The following is a 23,567-nucleotide window of genomic DNA, read 5'->3' on the forward strand; positions in this document are numbered from 1 at the left end:
ACTGGCTCGACACTCATGGCATTTACTATTCAATGCTCCGTCTGTCATCAGGTACGTCAGTTACTGAAAGGGATGATAAAAAATACAACCATTCTAAAGAACACGTACTTTTTATTTTTATTTTTGGTGAAAAAGAAGAATTTTTGTTACGAGTACACATTTCCGTGACATTTTCATTAAATACACAGCCCAGAAAAGCAGCGTTCATTGTTATATTTATTTTGAAAGCGGCCCAGAGGAAAAATATTGCAGACTGCTTCTATTCGAGTCTAAAATTTAGCCTGATTACCTTCCGGCTGTGCGTCACGTATCGCTATTATTAAACGGCGAAGTGCCACTATTATATTCCCTATCTAACAGTTCCAACAGTAACAAAAACATGATACTCAATATTTCTGTTGACCGAATTTAAAAATTTTAAATACTGTTATAATCTATTGCTCAATAGGTATAATGTTAAGATAAATGTTTAACCCAAAAGGACACCATCCAGTTACAATGTGTGAATATGTCTCGAGTTTGTGTTATTTCGTTCTAAACTGCACTTGAGCACTGGAACTGCAACAGTAGCCTTAAGTCTTTAAATCTCTAGACAATAAGTCAACACAAAGGACATTCGAGAGTCGCATGAGGCTAAAGTTTAAGTAATGTAATCTGACACAAAAATCGTATCAGACAAGTCGTGTTTAATAAATAATGTATTTGCCAAAAATGGGCTTTACCATAAATAGGCTTCCTTCTGCGTCAATAAAATCGTTAAACAAACGTCGACCGAAGAACCTGAGACAGGAACCAGCAGGCAATACGTCATGAAGAGTCACGGAAACCTCAATAATTCTGTACTAGATATTTACGGAGAGGCTTACATTATCTGTCAATTCAGTGACAGCATGCATTGACCCTACTGATATTTGATCGGCAGCGTATTTCACAGGACGATGCAATACGATCTCAATCGCTGCACCCAGAAACAGAATAAAAAGTTTACAAGATCCTGGAAGCAGATCGCAAAGTCGGTTCTTGATATGTCACGCAAAAGGAGGGAAGTTCATTGTCATCCCCAGAACTTTACCTACGAAGGATATCATTGCTAATTCTGAAGTGGCCTCCTAGACCCATCCCTTTGAAAAATGTGATTAAACATACAATGAATTCACCAGGATGCTACGCCGAGCAACACACGGAACACACACGATACTCGACTGAACTAAGAAGGGAGCATGTTGTCAACACAAGTGTAATATCTCTTTATATTCGATGAATTATTCTGATACAATTCTACCCTTGAATGACGTTTACTAATTTTCTATCTTCATACTCGCAGAATCCATGCGAAAAGTAGTTCCATACAATAGCTATGCCATGAGCGCATAATTATTCTTTGCAGTACTCTCTCTGGTGGTTGTTAGAAAAAAAGCTTCCGAGATTATCTTCGTGCCGATTAGCCTGAGCTTGGTTTGAAGAACTGTAATCTGAATATTGAGATATATGACAAAAGATAACTGAGACGAAATTGTACCCTTCATACAAAAGGTGCGTATTTGACATTTGAGAATTAATAATATTCGTGGATATATTGCGTAGTTGTTAATCAGAAAGGAACTTCCGAAAGACTGGATACGAACCTGCATTTAATAATCCAAGAGCTCCATTACTTCTTCGGAGGGTTAAACTTCATCAAAGCCAAATATCCGCTTGATCTGAGGTTTCCCGACTGATTATACAACGCTCCCAAAATTACGAGGCATTTTATTTGTGCAGATTAGCAGACTGCCGCAAAGCACGAGCCTGCAGAGAAGACGAATCATCGCCTGATTTCATTCTAACAAGTAAAATTTCTGAATCATTTTGAGTAACTGAGCTATGACTGTGTTTCCTATTATGAATGATTGATTGCTCGAACGAATTGAAAACTACATAATTACATAGATAGGAGGAAAAATTACACAAGCCGCTACGCAGGTGCAGCATTTTGAGTCAGCAGTGTTGTCCGATCGACCATTCTCACTTAATACACCGAAAATTACTGTCAAAGGTGTCCGCTATCGGTAGCTGAGTGGTCAGCGCAACAGAATGTCAGTCCTAAGGGCCTGGGTTCGATTCCTGACTGGGTCGGAGATTTTCTCCGCTCAGGGACTGGGTGTTCTGTTGTTCTAATCATCTTCATCATTTCATCCCCATCGACGCGTAAGTCGCCGAAGTGGCGTCAAATCGAAGGACTTGCACCCAGCGAACGGTCTACCCGACGGGAGGCCCTAGTCATGCGACATTTATTTTACTGTCAAAGGTTGTATATCACGGTAGTACTCTTCACGGTAGTTTCTTGTTTGTTGCATGTCGTCTTCATGATGCTGTGGTTCTAATACCCAGCAGTGTATTGTGAAATCAACTACGCTAAAACATGTCCAGAGCAGTGCCTTCTAATTTCATATACAACCTCCACTGCGATACTGTTTAATGGAAAAAGAGGAATATTTGGATGTAGGGAGAGAATTTCACCTCGGAAGATTAGCCAGACAGGAAGCCACCGCCAGGGAGCAGCAGGTGTTTACTGGATAAGGCGAGGCGGCCTGCCGGGAGTGGGGCTGTCCCGCCGACGCGGCCGCCAACTCCTGCCAACGAAGTCACGTCTCGGCGGGTGGCTAACTCAACTCCGCGGGCGCGCTGAGTTAGCAGATAGTGCCCAACTCACCGTATTAGCGCCGCCGACTACTCCTCTCCCCGGGGGAAAATTTCCCTGCGGTCTGCGGCCGGCCGGCCCCGACAGCGGCCGGGCCGGGCCGGAACGGTGGCAGCCCTGCGCCGCCGCGCCGCTGCACGCCACACTGAGCGCAACAAATGGCATGCGCTGAACTTTTCTCGCCGGCACTAAATCACAACGGCTCTCGCGGCGCCGCCGACAGACTTCAAATGTTAAATCCTCGCAGGGCTAGAGTCTCTCGCGCTCCTGTTGTCGAGCATACGAGTTCTGTGTCTCGAAACTCAGGACTAAAGGAATATTCCTCTGAATCGATACAAGCTCGTTTACTGATTAACGTAATACATCCGTCATCTATGTACTACTCTATTATTCCATTTCAACTACGTGTTTCACTATTGAAGTATATTGATCGAGTTACAGTGGATTAACTTGTGTGGGTCGCAGTTTGTACTAGTCGTTGTGTAGTATTGTTCATATTATTACATTCACACAATTGAGTAGTGGGTCAGAAGATAAATTTCTATGTGTAATGTTCAGTCTGTACCTGCCTGCCGTAATATATTCATGTCGCCATTTCTATCAGTCCCCAAATTATACATAATCCAATATATGTTCTTTTCCTTACAAAACGAATAATTCCCAGGATTCCTCGATCGAACTCCGAAGAATCGTTTTTTTCACTCTGCCTCCTTTTCTTAAGGTTCCTCAGGATACTTGGTTCCGAACTTGCTCTTTCCAGTATGTCAGTTTTCTCATCCATTGATTTCATGTCTACCAACCTTCTCTAACGTCTAATATCCGATTTGCTCAATGTCCTTTTCTCTAATGCTCTCACTGTCCAAATTTCACACACATACATAATAAAGGCTCAAGATAAATTACGTTGCCCAAAAGCAACTGACACCTGCTAAGCTCACTTTTTATTAAGGTAGCTTTCTTCTTATGCATTCCGGGTGCACTCGGCCTCGTGATGCCAACTGAGGAGCTACTCGACCGAATAGTAGCGGCTCTGATCAAAGAAAATCATCTTAACGACCGGGAGAGCGGTGTGCTGACCACCAGCCCCTCCTATCCGCATCCTAACACTGAGGATGACATGGCGGTCGGATGGTCCCGATGGGCCTCTTGTGGCCTGACGACGGAGTGCTTCTTATGCATTAATGTACTGTTGATATCACATCTGCTTCACCATCTTCTGTTTATGCAACTGATTGGCTTCATTCAAAGCCCACCTGTAATTTTGCTTTTCACGTAATATCCTTTCTACCACCGTGCATCCTATATATCTCCTCTTCTTCACGCAAAACGTAAACTATATGCTGATGGCATGAAAAGGATGGCTCTCGTCTTAATGATATCGCCAACTATTATTGATGCTTTATCTTTCACTTTCTGTATTTGTTCGCAAGTTGAGCAGCCATTTCGACACTACTGACCTTGTACCTTCCAGTGGCAACGTTCATGAAAGCGTCCAAAATTGTGAAAGAATTTTTATTGAACTTCCATTTACTACATGGTATTGAAATTTATATTCTTGAATATTACGTTGCAATTCTATTTCTAAATGCGATAAAAATAATACCAAACAAAATACTGCACGGCTGTTTTATACAGTCACAATGTGGCGAATATTTTGGTATTGAGCAAATCCGGAACTTCTAAAAAAGCGTGTGTATGAAAACACTCCATCTCCTAACTCGCTACATCTACATCTACATGGATACTCTGCTAAATCACGTTTAAGTGACTGCCAGAGGGTTCACCCGAACCACCTTCACAGTTCTCTATTATTCCAATCTCGTATAGCGCGCAGAAACAACGAACACCTATACCTTTCCGTACAAGCTCTGATTTCCCTTATTTTATCGTGGTGATCGCTACTCCCTATGCAGGGCGGTGTCAACAAAAAATAAATAAAAATAAAAATTCGCATTCGGAGGAGAAAGCTGGTGATTGGAATTTCGTGAGAAGATTCCGTCGCAACGAAAAACGCCTTTCTTTTAATGATGTCCAGCCCAATCCTGTATCATTTCTGTGACACTCTCTCCCGTATTTCGCGATAATACAAAACGTGCTGCTCTTCTTTGAACTTTTTCGATATATTCCGTCAGTCCTGTCTGGTAAGGATCCCACACCGCACAACAGTATTCTAAAAGAGGACGGACAAGCGTAGTGTAGGCAGTCTTCTTAGTAGATCTGATACATTTTGTAAGTGTCCTGCCAATAAAATACAGTCTTTGGTTAGCCTTCCCACAACATTTTCTATGTGTTCCTTCCACTTTAAGTTGTTCGTAATTGTAATACCTAGGTATTTAGTTGAATTTACACCTTTTAGATTACACTGATTTATCGTGTAATCGAAGTTTGACGAACTCCTTTTAGCATTCATGTGGATGACCTCGCACTTTCCGTTATTTAGGGTCAACTGCCACTTTTCGCACCATTCAGATATCTTTTCTAAATCGTTTTGCAATTTGTTTTGATCTTCCGATCACTTTATTAATCGATAAACGACAACGTCATCTGCAAACAATCTATGACGGCTATTCAGATTGTCTCCAAAATCGTTTATATACATACGGAAATTCAAACGGCCTATACCACTACCTTGGGGAACGCCAGGAATCACTTTTATTTTAGTCGATGACTTTCTATCAGTTACTACGAACTGTGACGTCTCTGCAGGAAATCACAAATCCAGTCACATAACTAAGACGATATTCCATTAGCACGCAATTTCACTACAAGCCGCTTGTGTGGTACAGTGTCAAAAGCGTTCCGGAAATCCAGAAATTAGAATGGGTCTGAAATCCCTTGTGAATAGCACTCAACACTTCTTGTGAATAAAGAGATAGTTGTGTTTCACAGGAATGTTTTCTAAACCCATGTTGACAGTGTGTCAATAAACCGTTTTCTTTGAGGTAATTCATAATGTTTGAACTCAATATATGTTCCAAAATCCCGCTGCATAACCACGTTAACGATATTAGTGGATTACTCCTATTACCTTTCTTGAATGTTGGTGTGACCTGTGCAACTTTCCAGTCTTTTGGTTCGGATCTTTCGTCGAGCGAACGGTTGTACACGATTGTTAAGTATGGAGCTAATGCATCAGCATACTCCAAAAGGAACGTAACTGGTATACAGTCTGGATCAGAAGACTTGCTTTTATTGAGTGATTCAAGTTGCTTCACTACTCCGAGGCTATTTTCTTCTACGTTACTCGTGTTGGCAGCTGTTCTCGATTCGAATTGTGGAATATTTACTTCGTCTTCTTTTGGGAAGGCATTTCGGAAGGCTGTGTTTAGTAACTCTGCTTTGGGAGCACTGTCTGATTTGGTATATTTTTTTCACAGGAATATGGAGAGCTGTAAAAATGCAGCAAAAGGAGATGTCAATATCCTGTTCAGCAGATATACGTAGTAAGGGTATATCAAAAGATATATCAAACTTCTGACAGATTTCGTTCCGATAGATTTCTCAAAAAAGGAACATTTTTACTCACCTAGTTGAGTTTTTTATAATTAAAAATGTATAACTTTAAGTATGAAAACGTAAGTGTTTATCCATATAATATTCCTTAACAACTGTGCCTAATTTAGCTACATTACCTTGAAAACTTTGCTTTTTATAACGTTTCCTTCTTTTTTTCCCCTTAACACAAAAGTGTAGTTCTTGACCATCGTCTTTTGTTACTCCCACGTTTTTTTAATGCTGCAGATTATTCGTGTTTTGAATATCATGTTGCCTATTACTTTCTCGTGATACGTAAATTTCTTGAGAAAATCTTCATTCGTGTTGATTCTCCCTTTCGTGCCCTATACACATTCAACATTACGTCACTGGCACAATGTCATTTTCAAATAAATGAGGTATCGTTCATTATTGCTTCGCGTTCTTTTTTATATTTCTTATCACAGTAACTGTCAATATAGTACTCTTCTTCTCAGGTTACAGACCGAGACCAGTTGCATTACACGTCACTATTTGCTCGTCTAGATATCACTGACCCCTTGAGTTACAATTTTCATCTGAAACATATCGCTCTCTCACACACAAATTTTGTTTTCGTCATTTTCAATGTTTTCTAGTGTTACTCATTTCTTTCCGCTAAAGACGTTCAGTTCTCCTTATTGCAGTTGTTCCTGTGTTTGATATTATAAATCTTTCCGCTTATGGCTCTCCATAAAGTGACTTGAATCAGTTTTCAGACGGAAATATCTCCACTTACACTTATTAAAACTAGCTACTGTAGTGCTGCTTTAACATAAAACACATAACAACACGATCTACATAACAACGACCACTATTCACGTAGTCATGATGGAGTATTACTTTGAGTCCACTATTCTGCACTTTCAACAGTCTTTCGGTGTAACTTGCAAAATATGGTGACTTGAAGAACAAAAACGTAGATTTGAATATCTAGCATGAAACCGTATGTATTCTTAACAAGCTCCTTTATTTTAACTCATGTTATTTCATGCATACGTTGTGTGATAGACTAAATTAAACGTAACCACAAAAAGTAGTTTTCCTATCGCAACTAATATAAAACTGAAGCTACAATTTAATGAAACGTAAAGCGCCCCTCACGTTACTATCAGGTATGCAAAGTCAGGCCAATGATTCCACGTAGTTCATAGTCATATGAAATTAAACAGAATTGTTGTATTTCTGTGCAAAATTATTATTTCTGTTATACTGGAATGATACTCGGCATTCCAATAGGTACTGAATGCGAAATATGTTGACTTCGTCAGATTGCATTTGTAAATGTCATATCAGGTATATATGTGTGTTATATGAGTTTTGTGATATGTAACTGCATTTTGATACATTCTTTGTTTGTTTTAAACACTTGTTTGTCATTCTATATTTGTCCGCCAATTTACGCAGTTTGCGTCTACGTTTTTACAAGATTAGTGAATGACATCACATCATTTACTCGTTGTGCTGTATTACATTTTTATCTTTCAAATAATTTTCAGTAGAACATAAAACTGTCTGATCTTTAGTGAATTCAGTTAATAAATTATTAAACTATCCTTAGAGATGTATTGCGTTGGTGATTTAATCTGTATATAATGCTAATATGTAATATCTGGGCATCATATCCTGTGCAACACGGTATATAAAATGTATTTTATCTGTGATTTAAAATGAATTTACCATTCTCTAATTTTTATTAGTGTAATCCTACAGAGATATGCTACACATAACCTCTTCAAGACCTACGTAGTTTGCCTTTTACTGTTATTAAGCTTTCTGTGTCATAAAATGTTAAATAACTATGTGTAGTAAATTCTCGACGTTTAACAGTTAGCAAATTTATCACAAATTTAGCATGTATTGTTGTTTTTCTTCTGTATATGATAGTCGTTGCTTAGTTGCTGACGTAATAGGCTACTGATTTAGTAATAATCAGACAAATACATTTATAAATCGACATTAAAGTTATGATTAGAATAATGTAGTTTCTTATAATTTCAGATATCAGAACTGAATTACCGTTCACCGGAAAGGAAAGCATTATCCTGTATTTTGTGAGCACTAAAGCTGACTTCTCATTGTTAATGAAAGATATCGATTTCGCCCATTGTTGAGCGCAAGTAGTGTTATGTACTCATAATTTGAGAGTTTTCCTTGCCGGCCGGTGTGGCTGTGCGGTTCTAGGCACTTCAGTCTGGAACCGCGTTGATTCCTACATAGTAGATTCTGAGTTTCCAAAAACGACATGATACTCGAGCAAAACACATGTTCTAAAATTCTACAACAGATCGACGTCAGAGATATAGGTCTATAGTCTTGCGCATCTGCTCGACGACCCTTCTTGAAGACTGGGACTACCTGTGCTCTTTTCCAATCATTTGGAACCTTCCGTTCCTCTAGAGACTTGCGGTACACGGCTGTTAGAAGGGGGGCAAGTTCTTTCGCGTACTCTGTGTAAAATCGAATTGGTATCCCGTCAGGTCCAGTGGACTTTCCTTTGTTGAGTGATTCCAGTTTCTATTCCTTGGACACTTATTTCGATGTCAGCCATTTTTTCGTTTGTGCGAGGCAGGGTTGGAACTTGCGACCGTAGCGGTCGCGCGGTTACAGACTGAAGCGCCTAGAACCGCTCGGCCACAGAGGCCGGCTATCTTATCTGTTACTATCACTGAGACATATCACTAAGAGGGAAGCGTGCTGGGGTAGTCTGTGCAGCTTTGAAAATCCATTGTGCCAGTCTGGCGTATTTGATAGCGCATCTGCCTAGTTGATCAGGAGACCTGGGTTCGAATTCCGGCCTTTGTAAAGATTTTGATTTATTGCTTCAGTCTTTGTGTATACATCACATATGTTTGAGACTTCAAAAGGGTCTCTGAAGTCATATTGATTCATTTGATTAAATCATCTTGGTGTGTGTTTTAGGCAGGATCCCTCCTTCATTCGTTAAGTTTCTTTTAATATGTGTAAGGGCACTGGAAACCTCTACGGTGAGAGCCCGTAAGATCCGTACACACCATTTCATTCGATGGTGAGGTGCTATTCCAATACAGTTGGAGAGTATTTACAATGCTGTTTGAGTCTAAGAGGAGTACCAAGTGTGCTGAGACATCTATTGGGAACTGGAATTGAGGCGAGAGGCGTGCTAGGGTATTCCATGCAGTTGTGCAAAGCCACTGTGCCTGGGTGGTGTAATGGTCAGTGAGTCTGCCTAGAGAGCAAGACACCTGGGTTCGAATCCCAGCCTTGGTAAAAATTTTCATTCATCGCTTCTGTTTGCATAAATACGAGGGCTATCTGGAAAGTAAGTTCCGATCTGTTACGAAATGGAAACAACAGTGAAAGTCCGATGACGCTTTCATCAAATGTGTTGGGCTGTGTCTCTAGTATGCCTGTCGATCGCATCACGTCACTCTTTTCAGTTCTGATTGCACACTGAGCACGTAAAGATGCCAAGGAAATGGCGTCTCCAGGCAGTTACGAGGGCCTGGTGATAGATTTCGCCTGATGTCACGCAGCCTACATAGCACAACTGTCATGTGGTTATTTCTTCAAGACAATTTTCGGCAGCACTCCGCAGGGGCAGTGAACATGCTCCTCCAGCTTCTTCGATGGGAAGTGTGTGATCACCCACAGTACAGCCCGTAACTGGCTGCCCCTGAGTTTCATCTCTGGTCACATGAACCGCTGGCTTTTGCGTTTCTGAAGAAGAGAAATTTGTTAACACCGAGTATAGATTTAAGTGTCAGGAAGTCGTTTCTGAAAGTATTTGTATGGAGTGTAGCCATGTATGGAAGTGAAACATGGACAATAAATAGTTTGGACAAGAAGAGAACAGAAGCTTTCGAGCCGGCCGCGCGGTGGCCGTGCGGTTCTGGCGCTGCAGTCCGGAACCGCGGGACTGCTACGGTCGCAGGTTCGAATCCTGCCTCGGGCATGGGTGTGTGCGATCTCCTTAGGTTAGTTAGGTTTAAGTAGTTCTAAGTTCTAGGGGACTTATGACCTAAGATGTTGAGTCCCATAGTGCTCAGAGCCATTTGATTAGAAGCTTTCGAAATGTGGTGCTACAGAAGAATTTTGAAGATTAGGTGGGTAGATCGCGTAACTAATGAGGAGGTATTGAATAGGATTGGGGAGAAGAGAAGTTTGTGTCACAACTTGACTAGAAGAAGGGATCGGTTGGTAGGAGATGTCCTGAGGCATCAAGGGATCACAAATTTAGCATTGGAGGGCAGCGTGGAGTGTAAAAATCGTAGAGGGAGACCAAGAGATGAATACACTAAGCAGATTCAGAAGGTACTGGGAGATGAAGAAGCTTGCACATGATGGATTAGCATGGAGAGCTGCATCAAACCAGTCTCAGGATTGAAGACGACAACAACAACAAGGAGGTTTGTTGTTCCACGGAAAACCTCAAAAGACCTTGCTTTTACGGAAACATAGGATTTATTCAGCTGGTACCGTTTAACTTTAAGTTTTCCGTTTTTTTTACGAAAAATACCATCCTGCAACTTGTAATGTCGAAAGCGACGATTAATTGTACATCTTTCCAAAGCAGTCTGTGCCGGTCAAAACTTGGAGGTAACAAGTCGTTTAGGGCTCCTTCCTGGTATAAGGGATTTCTCAAATCACTGACAAGCATACATTTTTAGTATCGCTTTAAGCGTTTGGTCGTTTACTAGTCGATAGTTATGAATATTATATTATTTGTGATAAAAAAATTGTAGACTACCAAATAACACTGTAAATTTAATAAAAGTTCATCCGATTACACGTATTTTTCCCGTTATATCAATTGTAATATAAATAGTAAAGAAAATTACTCTGTTAAAAATTAAAAAAAAACTTTTTTTTGTCGGGCGTCCTTCCTCCCCTACAGCCCGTCCTTCCGCTCGCCATTTTTGCCTTCTTCGGCTAGCTTCAGTGCTGTGTTTGGTCCATAGGAGATAATTGACTGACGAAGTAAATGTATACAACTAAACAAAATCCCTTCTTTTGTGGTGACGGAAAGAAAATAGATCCGCTACATTCTTCCGTCATTGTGCGGGGGCGATTCTTATAGGAGATCCAGGCGTACTTCAGCCTGCTGGAGTCTCATTTTTGCGTCAGCAACCTCATTGCGCTTCTACACGAGGGCAAAGAGGAAACGAAATAGCCACCTTCTTGGCGAAAAATGAATGAGAAACGTAATAAATAATTTCATAAAGAAAAAAAATGAATCCTGAGATTGAACAAAATATCGTTTTATCGTTCTTCAGCTCTGTCGCTATGACAATATTCTGTTCAAGAAATCTGCGTAATTTTCTTTGTATTTCTTTTGACGTTCGAGCTTTTGATGTTCTGTCATCAGGTACACCCAATAATCTGCTTTACTCTTTGTCATAGCCGTTGACATGTAATGGACTGTCAGTCCTTCGAGCCATTTGGCTGACCATCTTTTAGTGTTAGGATATGGCACGTCATCAGGGAGAAGGACGTGTGTCGGTGTAATCGCATTAGGTGACGTGAGGAGCACATGTGCTAGTTTTTGCCTGAAGAGATTCCACACGTCTTTCACATAGTCACAGACGAAGCGATGTTCGTCAGTGTCGACGACAGTGCAGCTGGAACAGTTTGGTGTACGTGCCACATGTATCGCGTGCAATTTGGAGTTGGTGGGGATTTTTCTATTGACTGCGAGGTACCAAGTCGATCGCAACATTGGATGATAGATGGGGGTCAGATATGTTTTCCCATATGTTTTTCCAATCATAATGTCGAAACTTGTTTTCTATTCGATTGCGCAGTTTTCCCTCCAGCAAGGTTTTTTAAACCTCCTTAACCTGATATATGTCCTTCTCCGATATTATATGACGTACATAGCTGTATTCCACAAGAAAATGTTTATAGTGGTACAGCTCGTGGGAGATGTGATGCACATCGATTGGTGGATCTCTGCTGACTGGGGTGGTTTCACGTAAGAGGTGAGCCACTAAGGTGCGCGGTGATCGTTGCCACTGTTTATAAGTTTTCCTAACGTGTAGCGCTTGCGCTTTAAGGTAGATGTTTGTCAGATGTAGCCCGCCATTGCGTGTCGGTAGCGTCAATGTATCGTATGAAACCTTAAATATCTGACCTCTGCTGACAAAATAACAGAGCGCTGCTTGCATTTGGTGTGCTATGATTCGTGGCAGAGGCAGCACTTGAGCAACATAGTTGACTTTGGAAGTTATATAGGTATTGGCTAGTCGCACTTTTTGTATTGCATTTACATTACGCAAACTGTGTTGTTGTATGCTCGCCCGTAATGTGGCAAGTAATTTACTATAATTGAGAGCGACAATGCGGCGGATATTACTCGTGTATTCTATTCCAAGGCATTTTATTTTTTCCACAGTGTCGATAGGTCCAGCGGCTCTGATCTCTATACCCCGACCAAGATTCATAATACCAGATTTATTGCGGTTGAGTTTAGCTCCTGACGCCAGTTCGTAGGTCGCCACAAGTTCGAGTACTGTACCCACCTCGCTTTCGTCAGTCACAAGTACCCCTACATCGTCCGCGTAGGCTTGACATATGATCTTCTGTCCGTGTATATGTAGTCCACGGAGTTCCCGAGTCAGGGATAATAAGAGAGGTTCAAGCGCAATCGCGAAAGCGTCATGGGCTTGGGGCAACCTTGTCTTACCGAACTCTGAATATTGATCGGGCTACTGAGTTGTCCGGGTCACTGATTCTTGACGTGTTATTCGTCAGTATGTTTTTCACGGAGGCTATAATTGTCTGTGGGATGTGCATGGACGTCATACACCGGAACAGGTACGAATGATTAACTTTGTCGAAGGTTTTTTTCAAAATCAAGGGACATCAGAGCACAGCGAATGTTGGAGGCTTCCGATATCGCTATAATGTCTCTGTAGTCGCATAAAGTCTGATACATTGTTCTTTCCTTTCCTACACTTGTCTGGTAAGCTCCTGTCACGTACGAATAACTGAATTGAACCTTTGCATCATGACCACGGGCGAAGATTTTATAATCAGTATTGAGAAGTGTTATGGGTCGAAGATTCTCCGCGGTTTTTCCTCCTGGTGTTTGGGGGACTAAGACCACTGTACCTTCACAGAATTCCTTCGGAAGGTCAGTTTCGGCATTTATTATTTCATTGCAGACGAGTGTCAATTTAGCAATTATCTGATCGTGAGAAGTTTGATAAAATTCAGCGGGTAGCCCATCTGGTCCAGGTGATTTATTCTTGGGGCTCCTCGAGATGGCATCTTCGAAGTCTTCGTCCGTTATCCTAGCTGCGAGCACATCAGCTTCTTCTGGAGTGAGTCGCTCTGTCGTCCTAGCAGTAAGAGCTTGCTGCGCTATTTCATCTGTCTGTGTATTGGCCAGCAATTCACTAAAGTGTCGATGGATCTCGTCTCGTTTTGCAGCTTGATCTGTCAAGAGTCTCCCGTCTGAAGTTTTCAGTTTCGTCAGAAAAAGTTTTTGTCTTTTATTCTCTTGGAGGATGTGGTACATCGATGTTGTCTCTTCTCGTGTACCGTTCTGCAAACGCGTTCGTATTTTACAGCCTTCTCTGCAGGGTGAGTAATTTTGCTTTTATTCTGTTGATCTGCCCATGATTTGTTATGACTTTAGCATCCCGAACGCACAAGTCTCTCAGACAGCTGGAGTAAATGTCCGCTTCCGCCAAGCGACTTTTCCACGGGAGTAAGTTTTCATTGTCTTTATTATTGCAGGCTTCGCTCAATTTAGCGCCGTACAGTACAAGTGGAACTTCCTTTCACATTCTGCCCAAGTGGTGTGGAAGGCTGCGCGATATCCAGGATCCGAAAGATGAGCAACGTTTAGCTTCCACTGACCTCTCGCCCTGTAAGTTCCATGTTTCTCTAAATTTATCGTACATACGTAAGCGATATGATCAGAGAAAATAGTGGGCCATAGCTCTGACTGTAAAACGTGTCTCGTGTCTCCTTAAATTGGATGTTGCGTAAATCCTGTCGGTACGACTGGCAGAATGGCTGGTGATTTAGGTGAAACCTAGCTTATCACCGTGTTTTAGTTCCCAAGTATCAAGCAGATGGAAGTCTCTGACGATGTTCTCCAGCTTCAGAGATTTATTAAAATTTGGCGTCTGATCTTTGGGACTCAGTACGCAATTAAAGTCACCCGCAAATATTGTTTGCTCAAATCGCACCGCGAAAAGGGGGGCCATGTCCTCCTTGAAAAATTCGGCCCTGCGGTTCCTGACGGGGCATATATGTTGATAAACCTGGTGTTGTTTATCGTGACAGCGAGACCTCTACTGTTTGACAGTTTCTCAACGTCTGTGAGTAGGATCCCCTCTTTAGTCATAATCGCTGTGCAGAGGCCATTGTCATTGCCAGGATTGTTGACGGCGTTGTAGCCAGTGATGTCGTCCAAACGGATAGCCGTTACTTCTTGCAGCATTAAGATGTCAACATCAGCGGCGTACAGAAAATCTTGGAGATTCCTCAGATTGAGGGTGCTGCTTATTTTATTTATGTTCAAGGTCGCAATTATGTACGCCTGCAAGGACGTCATGTCGACTATGCCGTGTCAGATGGGATACTAATTGCCAGGTGAAGTGGATGTTCGCTCCACTTAGAAGAAGTCGGCGCCATCATCTGCTGCACGAGCGTCTTTGATGGTGGTTTGTTGCCGGGTGGACACATCTTGTTGATGGTCGGGTGCCGTCCGTCCTGAATGTTGTGGTATGTCAGCCATCTCTGCATCATGGCTTTGCTCCTCCATGTCATCCGCCCAATCTCGCGTGCACGTAACTTCCCGTGTGTCCGTTTTTGGTACAGGTGGAGGGTCTTTCCGACTAGCTGTACCGTCTGGAATGTGGATTCCACGGTCGGGTTCAGTATCCTCATTTAGGGTGTTCTTTTTTGTTGTTCGATCTTCCAGAGGAGTTGCCTGTGTCGTGTCCGTCATTTCTTGGCCTACCTGTTTCGCCTTTTCACGCAGGATTGGTGCGATTTCTGCTGCTCCTTGACGGGCCATTCGACGTTTCTTCCGTTTCTTTGGTGAAACAGTTGTAGGCTGCTGGTCATTATCCTCCGACGTTGCAACCATGTCCTCTTTGTGTTGCCCGACTTCTTCGAGTGGTTTACACATGCCTTCTTCTGCCGTCTTAGCCTGGTCTGGTTCTGCACGCCTGTCTTTCCTCGTCTTGTGGGTGTGCTGGACCTGTAGCTTCGGTGCTGCTAGTATCCATGGCTGAGTTACCATCGGGAACGTCGGCATAAGCAACTACCGCCCTGCCGAAACATACGTCTGGGGCGACGTCACTGCGAATTGCGGCGGTGCACGTCACGGGTAGCGTGGCCATCTGACTAGGCGGGTCTCGCTCCCCAGTCGGCAGTTGCGTCACACGCCGCTGAACAGACAGCGCGCAGACGTGTTGGATCGAACCACAACCCGTGCAGGTTCTCGGCTGGCCATCGTAAATGATGATCGCTCGGTATCCACCAATCCAGAGATACGATGGGATATGTTTCAAGAATCATGAAAGGAGGCTGTATACATGGAAGAAGCCTGGAGATACTGACAGGTTTCAGATAGATTATATAATGGTAAGACAGAGATTTAGGAACCAGGTTTTAAATTGTAAGACATTTCCTGGGGCAGATGTGGATTCTGACCACAATCTATTGGTTATGAACTGCAGATTGAAACTGAAGAAACTGCAAAAAGGTGGGAATTTAAGGAGATGGGACCTGGATAAACTGAAAGAGCCAGAGGTTGTAGAGAGTTTCAGGGAGAGCATAAGGGAACAATTGACAGGAATGGGGGAAAGAAATACAGTAGAAGAAGAATGGGTAGCTCTGAGAGATGAAGTGGTGAAGGCAGCAGAGGATCAAGTAGGTAAAAAGACGCGGGCTAATAGAAATCCTTGGGTAACAGAAGAAATATTGAATTTAATTGATGAAAGGAGAAAATATAAAAATGCAGTAAATGAAGCAGGCAAAAAGGAATACAAACGTCTCAAAAATGAAATCGACAGGAAGTGCAAAATGGCTAAGCAGGGATGGCTAGAGGACAAATGTAAGGATGTAGAGGCTTGTCTCACTAGGGGTAAGATAGATACTGCCTACAGGAAAATTAAAGAGACCTTTGGAGAGAAGAGAACCGCTTGTATGAATATCAAGAGCTCAGATGGCAACCCAGTTCTAAGCAAAGAAGGGAAAGCAGAAAGGTGGAAGGAGTTTATAGAAGGTTTATACAAGGGCGATGTACTTGAGGACAATATTATGGAAATGGAAGAGGATGTAGATGAAGATGAAATGGGAGATAAGATACTGCGTGAAGAGTTTGACAGAGCACTGAAAGACCTGAGTCAAAACAAGGCCCCGGGAGTAGACAACATTCCATTAGAACTACTGATGGCCTCGGGAGAGCCAGTCCTGACAAAACTCTACCATCTGGTGAGCAAGATGTATGAAACAGGCGAAATACCCTCAGACTTCAAGAAGAATATAATAATTCCAATCCCAAAGAAAGCAGGTGTTGACAGATGTGAAAGTTACCGAACTATCAGTTTAATAAGTCACAGCTGCAAAATACTAACGCGAATTCTTTACAGACGAATGGAAAAACTGGTAGAAGCCGACCTCGGGGAAGATCAGTTTGGATTCCGTAGAAATGTTGGAACACGTGAGGCAATACTGACCTTACGACTTATCTTGGAAAAAAGATTAAGAAAAGGCAAACCTACGTTTCTAGCATTTGTAGACTTAGAGAAAGCTTTTGACAATGTTGACTGGAATACTCTCTTTCAAATTCTGAAGGTGGCAGGGGTAAAATACAGGGAGCGAAAAGCTATTTACAATTTGTACAGAAACCAGATGGCAGTTATAAGAGTCGAGGGGCATGAAAGGGAAGCAGTGGTTGAGAAAGGAGTGAGACAGGGTTGTAGCCTCTCCCCGATGTTATTGAATCTGTATATTGAGCAAGCAGTAAAGGAAACAAAAGAAAAATTCGGAGTAGGTATTAAAATTCATGGAGAAGAAGTAAAAACTTTGAGGTTCGCCGATGACATTGTAATTCTGTCAGAGACAGCAAAGGACTTGGAAGAGCAGTTGAACAGAATGGACGGTGTCTTGAAAGGAGGATATAAGATGAACATCAACAGAAGAAAAACGAGGATAATGGAATGTAGTCAAATTAAGTCGGGTGATGCTGAGGGAATTAGATTAGGAAATGAGACACTTAAAGTAGTAAAGGAGTTTTGCTATTTAGGGAGTAAAATAACCGATGATGGTCGAAGTAGAGAGGATATAAAATGTAGACTGGCAATGGCAAGGAAAGCGTTTCTCAAGAAGAGAAATTTGTTAACATCGAATATAGATTTAGGTGTCAGGAAGTCGTTTCTGAAAGTATTTGTATGGAGTGTAGCCATGTATGGAAGTGAGACATGGACGATAACTAGTTTGGACAAGAAGAGAATAGAAGCTTTCGAAATGTGGTGCTACAGAAGAATGCTGAAGATAAGGTGGGTAGATCACGTAACTAATGAGGAGGTATTGAATAGGATTGGGGAAAAGAGAAGTTTGTGGCACAACTTGACTAGAAGAAGGGATCGGTTGGTAGGACATGTTCTGAGGCATCGAGGGATCACAAATTTAGCATTGGAGGGCAGCGTGGAGGGTAAAAATCGTAGAGGGAGACCAAGAGATCAATACACTAAGCAGATTCAGAAGGATGTAGGTTGCAGTAGGTACTGGGAGATGAAGAAGCTTGCACAGGATAGAGTAGCATGGAGAGCTGCATCAAACCAGTCTCAGGACTGAAGACCACAACAACAACAACAACAACATGTTTCAGCATGTCAATCTTAACTTGCCTGACTCCATTTAATACTGGATACTTGTGCAAGCTAGACCATTTTTCGGCGACATTGCTGATAATGGCGCCATAGTGTCTCAGTTTGTTGTTAACTTCCTCGGGCGTTATTTCAAAGGGGAGCTCAAAGGCGCGAACCGATCTTATCCCCATTCCTGCACGCGAAACCGTGACCTGTCTGAATGTTTGGATTTGGCCACCCCACCACATGCTTCTACAATTTGGTCGCACTTGTCAGAACTGGATAACTTATGAAACACAGTCGGACTGACAATCGACAGGTGAATTCCAATCAGTTCATCCACTTTGATCTGAAATGTTTCTTCGATAAATGCCTCAACTTCGTAAGATTTCGGTCGTGCGTAGTTCGGATCGAAAATCAACTTCAGAGTATCTCGTCGCGTTGTCTGTTCCATTATGTCATAGTAGGAATGCGATCGTGTACTATAACTAACGCAGAAAGCGCACACTCACCACACAGCGCCGGCCGCTCGCACCGACGACGTAAACACCGCAACAGCCGCTCCGCACGTCCGCACAGCACTGCCGCCGGCGGCGGAATACACCACTCGGCTGCCGCCGCTTCGTGGCAAAGATGGCCACCCACAGGTATATATTTGGCGACCGAAATTATCTTGCGATTTTCTCAATAACGCTTGAGAAGTACGCGCTACTGCTTACACATTTTGTTGTCCTCATGAAGTACTACGAGTGTGCGTAGTTGGCAGTAAATCCGCGTTCCAAACGTCGTGGCCTCCCGTTGTAAGTCGAAGCGTTGACTGTACAGAGAAGTAGTGGAATGTGTGTCTAACTGTTGCAAATGAGACATTTTTATTTTTATTTTTATTTTCACAGTGGTTTCCAACTCGCGACCTATCTGAACCTAATTCCCGAATAGCCCTCGTAAATCATACATGTTTGAGACCTGATGAAGGTCTCTGGAGCCACGTAGTTCCATTTGATTTAACAGGAGAGACTAGAGCTCTAGACGGTGCGTGTCTTGTTGGGCCTGTTGCAGGAGGGCATGGGCTCGCTGCGCATCGTGTCGGGCGGCGTGCAGCTGCGCGGCCAGGCCCTCGTGATGGACACCCTGCTGGCCTCGTCCATCCGGTCTCGGCGCGGCTACCCGCTGCTGTTCGAGTCCTCCAGGAACTTCACCGTCAAGACCAGGGACCACAACGGCCGGGTCGCCAGCAGCCTCTTCCTCAGTAAGCCACCCTTCTCCTCCTCTGCTGGCGTCTCTACATTACCCAGTGGGCGCTGCCGGAAAGTCATTCATTCATATTAATACAAGGCTAGCGGACACAGAGGTGAGCGTGTCTGGAATAGGAACACACGCCCATTGGTGATGATGATGATGATGTTTGGTTTGTGGGGCGCTCAACTGCGTGGTTATCAGCGCCCGTACAATTATCCAATCTTTGCTCAGTCCAATTTCGCCACTTTCCTGGATGATGATGAAATGATGAGGACAACACAAACACCCAGTCATCTCGAGGCAGGTGAAAATCCCTGACCCCGCCGGGAATCGAACCCGGGACCCCGTGCTCGGGAAGCGAGAACGCTACCGCGAGACCACGAGCGGCGGACATGCCCATTGGTATCAGGGACCTGACTCAGTAGATTCGATTCACCCGGCACCTCGACTGGCGACGCAAGTGAACTAGGAACGCGTGACAACTACACTACCGGCCGTTAAAATTGCTACACCACGATGATGACGTGCTACAGACGCGAAATTTTACCGACAGGAAGAAGATGCTGTGATATACAAATGATTAGGTTTTCAGAGCATTCACACAAGGCTGGCGTCGGTGGCGACACCTACAACGTGCTGACATGAGAAACGTTTCCAACCGATTTCTCATACACAAACAGCAGTTGACCGGCGTTGCCTGGTGAAATGTTGTTGTGATGCTTCGAGTAAGGAGGAGAAATGCGTACCATCACGTTTCCAACTTTGATAAAGGTCGGATTGTAGCCTATCGCGATTGCAGTTTATCGTATCGCGACATTGCTGCTCGCGTTGCTCGAGATCCAATGACTGTTAGCAGAATATGGAATCGGTGGGTTCAGGAGGATAATACGGAACGCCGTGCTGGATTCCAACGACCTCGTATCACTAGCAGTCGAGATGACAGGCATGTTATTCGCATGGCTGTAACGGATCGTGCAGTCACGTCTCGATCTCCGAGTCAACAGACGGGGACGTTTGCAACACAGCAACCATTTACTCGAACAGTTCGACGACGTCTGCAGCAGCATGGACTAGCAGCTCGGAGACCACGGTTGCAGTTACCCTTGACGCTGCATCGCAGACAGGAGCGCCTGCGAAGGTGTACTCAACGACGAACCTGCGTGCACGAATGGCAAAACGTCATTTTTTTCGATGAATCCAGGTTCTGTTTACAGCATCATGACGGTCGCATCCGTGTTAGGCGACATCGCGGTGAACGCACATTGGAAGCGTATATCCGTCATCGTCATACTGGCGAATCACCCGGCGTTATGGTATGGCGTCCATTGGTTACACGTCTCGGTAACCTCTTGTTTGCATTGACGACACTTCGAACAGTGGACGTTACATTTCAGATCTTTTAAGACCCTTGGCTCTACTCTTCATTCGACCCATGCGAAACCCTACATTTCAGCACGATAATGCGCGACTGCATGTTGCAGCTCCTGTACGGGCCTTTCTGGATACAGAAAATGTTCCACTGCTGCCCTGGTCAGCACATTCTCCAGATCTCTCACCAATTGAAAACGTCTGGTCAATGGTGGCCGAGCAACTGGTTAGTCACAATACGCCAGTCACTACTCTTGATGAACTGTGGTATCGTGTTGAAGCTGCATGGGCAGCTGTACCTCTACACGCCACCCAAGCTCTGTTTGACTGAATGCCCAGTCTTATCAAGACCGTTATTATGGCCAGAGGTGAATGTTCTGGGTACTGATTTCTCAGGATCTATGCACCCAAATTGCGTGAAAATGTAATCACATGTCAGTTCTAGTATAAGATATTTGTCCAATCAATACCCGTTTATCATCTGCATTTCTTCTTGGTGTAGCAATTTTAATGGCCAGTAGTGTTGTAGGCGTAAGTATATCAGAACAATCTGAATTGTGAATCTCAGGATTTATGTAGACAGCAGGTACAACGTAATACTCTATCCACATTCCGATACAGTCGTTACATTATACGAATTATTACCACAAGAGAACACCTGGAACGGCTACCGCGTGGGGCCTGTTCCAGTTGTCATTATTACCGGAATATTGCAACTGTTAGAAAACCCGTTTCTACATGTTACCGCCGGCCGAAGTGGCCGAGCGGTTAAAGGCGCTACAGTCTGGAACCGCACGACCGCTACGGTCGCAGGTTCGAATCCTGCCTCGGGCATGGATGTGTGTGATGTCTTTAGGTTAGTTAGGTTTAAGTAGTTCTAAGTTCTAGGGGACTGATGACCACAGCAGTTGAGTCCCATAGTGCTCAGAGCCATTTTTGCAAGACGTTTTAACCTATTACTTCTGTGATGCTAACTCTATTCACAACAATTTTCGCAGGCAGTATCCACATCTGCCGCTGAGTGCACCTACAAAAATATGCGTTCTACAGCACACAGTTTAGGAGTATTACGTCAAATACTGCGATATGTGAAAAACTTCTGCGTCTTGTATAATGTTTTAATTTAATATCAGTTTACTGCCAACTATATCTGCAACACTTTTCTCAGGTAGTATCAAAATATGCCGCTGAATATACCTAAAAAACCATGTGGTTGTACTACACATAGTTCAGGAACGCTGAGATGCTTTAAAAACTGCCGCATCATGGATGACGCTTTAGTTTATTACTTCTTTCCTATTATTTCTATTAATAACACATTTTGTACACAGTAGCCACATATATCTGATATTGCAGAGCCTCTTTCGTTTGGAGTTGGGTGCAGGCAGGCCTGCAGTGCCTGTGCTGTTCAGAATGACCCGTGCATGTCCGAAGGAACATCGCATCGTACTCTGAACAACGGAAGCACTGCTGTATCATATTTATCTGCCGACACTGGTAAAGCGACTTTCAGTTAAAATTTCTTTCCTGTACGGAAATATACCTAATGGATGTACGAGTGCAGGTTGTAGGCACATGGTTGACGACTTATAGAGATTTGGAACTGGGCGTGAAGCGTGCTCGGATAGCATAACGTGATCCGACCGATCGCGATAAGCGGAAAACCCCGGTTCGAGTCCTGGTGTGGCACAAATTTTCACTGTCTCCATTCCATTACACAACTGATGGTTGCCCAAATTCGCAACTGCGAATACATTTCATTTAGTAGCTACATACTCCCCTGGCTGTATCTGCAAAATTGTATCATTTTACGACACATAGCTTAGGACATACGTCACAATCATTAAGCTCCATGCAAAGCCACAGGCGAAAAGCTAATCCTAAACCTCTGAAACGATTTCAGCTAAATTTGGTGCAGATATTAATTATGATCTGGAAACAAATACTGGGGGGATAAGAACCAGTAACATCCTATTCGGGCGGGGGTAAGAACCACCAGCCACCTATCTGGGTAGGGGTGATAACGTGGAGAGAGAAGGCGTGAGAAGGATACGGATAGAAAAATAGGGGAAGAAGGAGATGGACACAATGGAGGGATCAGGAGGGGGGATATGGAAAGGACAGAGAATAGGGGGGAAGAGAGGAACAAAGTGACGAGTTGGAGAGATGGGGGCAAAGAAGGAGATCGAGGGAGAAGAGGGGGAAGGTGGAGAAGGACTAATAGAAGACTGCAATAAATACATACCTGGGCAAGGCCACGTAGTCAGCTACTTGTTAATAAACAAAGAACTGCAATACAAACGTATTTCACGCAGAGGCATATTTGTTTCCTCTGATAAATATGAATTTCCTAAGACAAATTTCTTTTCGATTCAGTCGCTGATGATGTAATTCCAATGGACAAAATTTACAAAAACTGAGTTTTTCTATGCAGGTATTTAAACTACACACAAAATATTCAGGTAAAGTATTTAGCCGTTTTTCTGTAGGGACAGTGGCAAGACTCTGTGACATTACTCTCGTCGTTGTCACAGGTTCCTGAGGTGTCGCTGTCACTGTTTAATGACGTGATAATTTTCTCTACTGAATTTTCTAAAACAGTTTCAGTATGTGCAGTTTAAGACTTACAGCTTTCTTCCAGCCTTCTGAGATGACTTCCCCTAGAGCTTCTACTGAAGATACACTCCTGGAAATGGAAAAAAGAACACATTGACACCGGTGTGTCAGACCCACCATACTTGCTCCGGACACTGCGAGAGGGCTGTACAAGCAATGATCACACGCACGGCACAGCGGACACACCAGGAACCGCGGTGTTGGCCGTCGAATGGCGCTAGCTGCGCAGCATTTGTGCACCGCCGCCGTCAGTGTCAGCCAGTTTGCCGTGGCATACGGAGCTCCATCGCAGTCTTTAACACTGGTAGCATGCCGCGACAGCGTGGACGTGAACCGTA

General features: G+C 43.4%; 1 protein-coding gene across 1 annotated transcript in view; it reads left to right on the top strand.

Annotated features, from left to right (window-relative positions):
- Positions 1-23,567, top strand: part of LOC126175055 (delta-sarcoglycan) — a 505,275-nt gene that overhangs the window by 370,103 nt on the left and 111,605 nt on the right. The window contains exon 4 of the mRNA XM_049921574.1: positions 19,066-19,255. Within this exon, the coding sequence (XP_049777531.1) occupies positions 19,066-19,255 (190 nt within the window). The remainder of the gene's footprint in view (positions 1-19,065; positions 19,256-23,567) is intronic.

The sequence above is a fragment of the Schistocerca cancellata genome, chromosome 3 (genome assembly GCF_023864275.1).
Source record: "Schistocerca cancellata isolate TAMUIC-IGC-003103 chromosome 3, iqSchCanc2.1, whole genome shotgun sequence".
Classification (NCBI taxonomy): domain Eukaryota; kingdom Metazoa; phylum Arthropoda; class Insecta; order Orthoptera; family Acrididae; genus Schistocerca; species Schistocerca cancellata.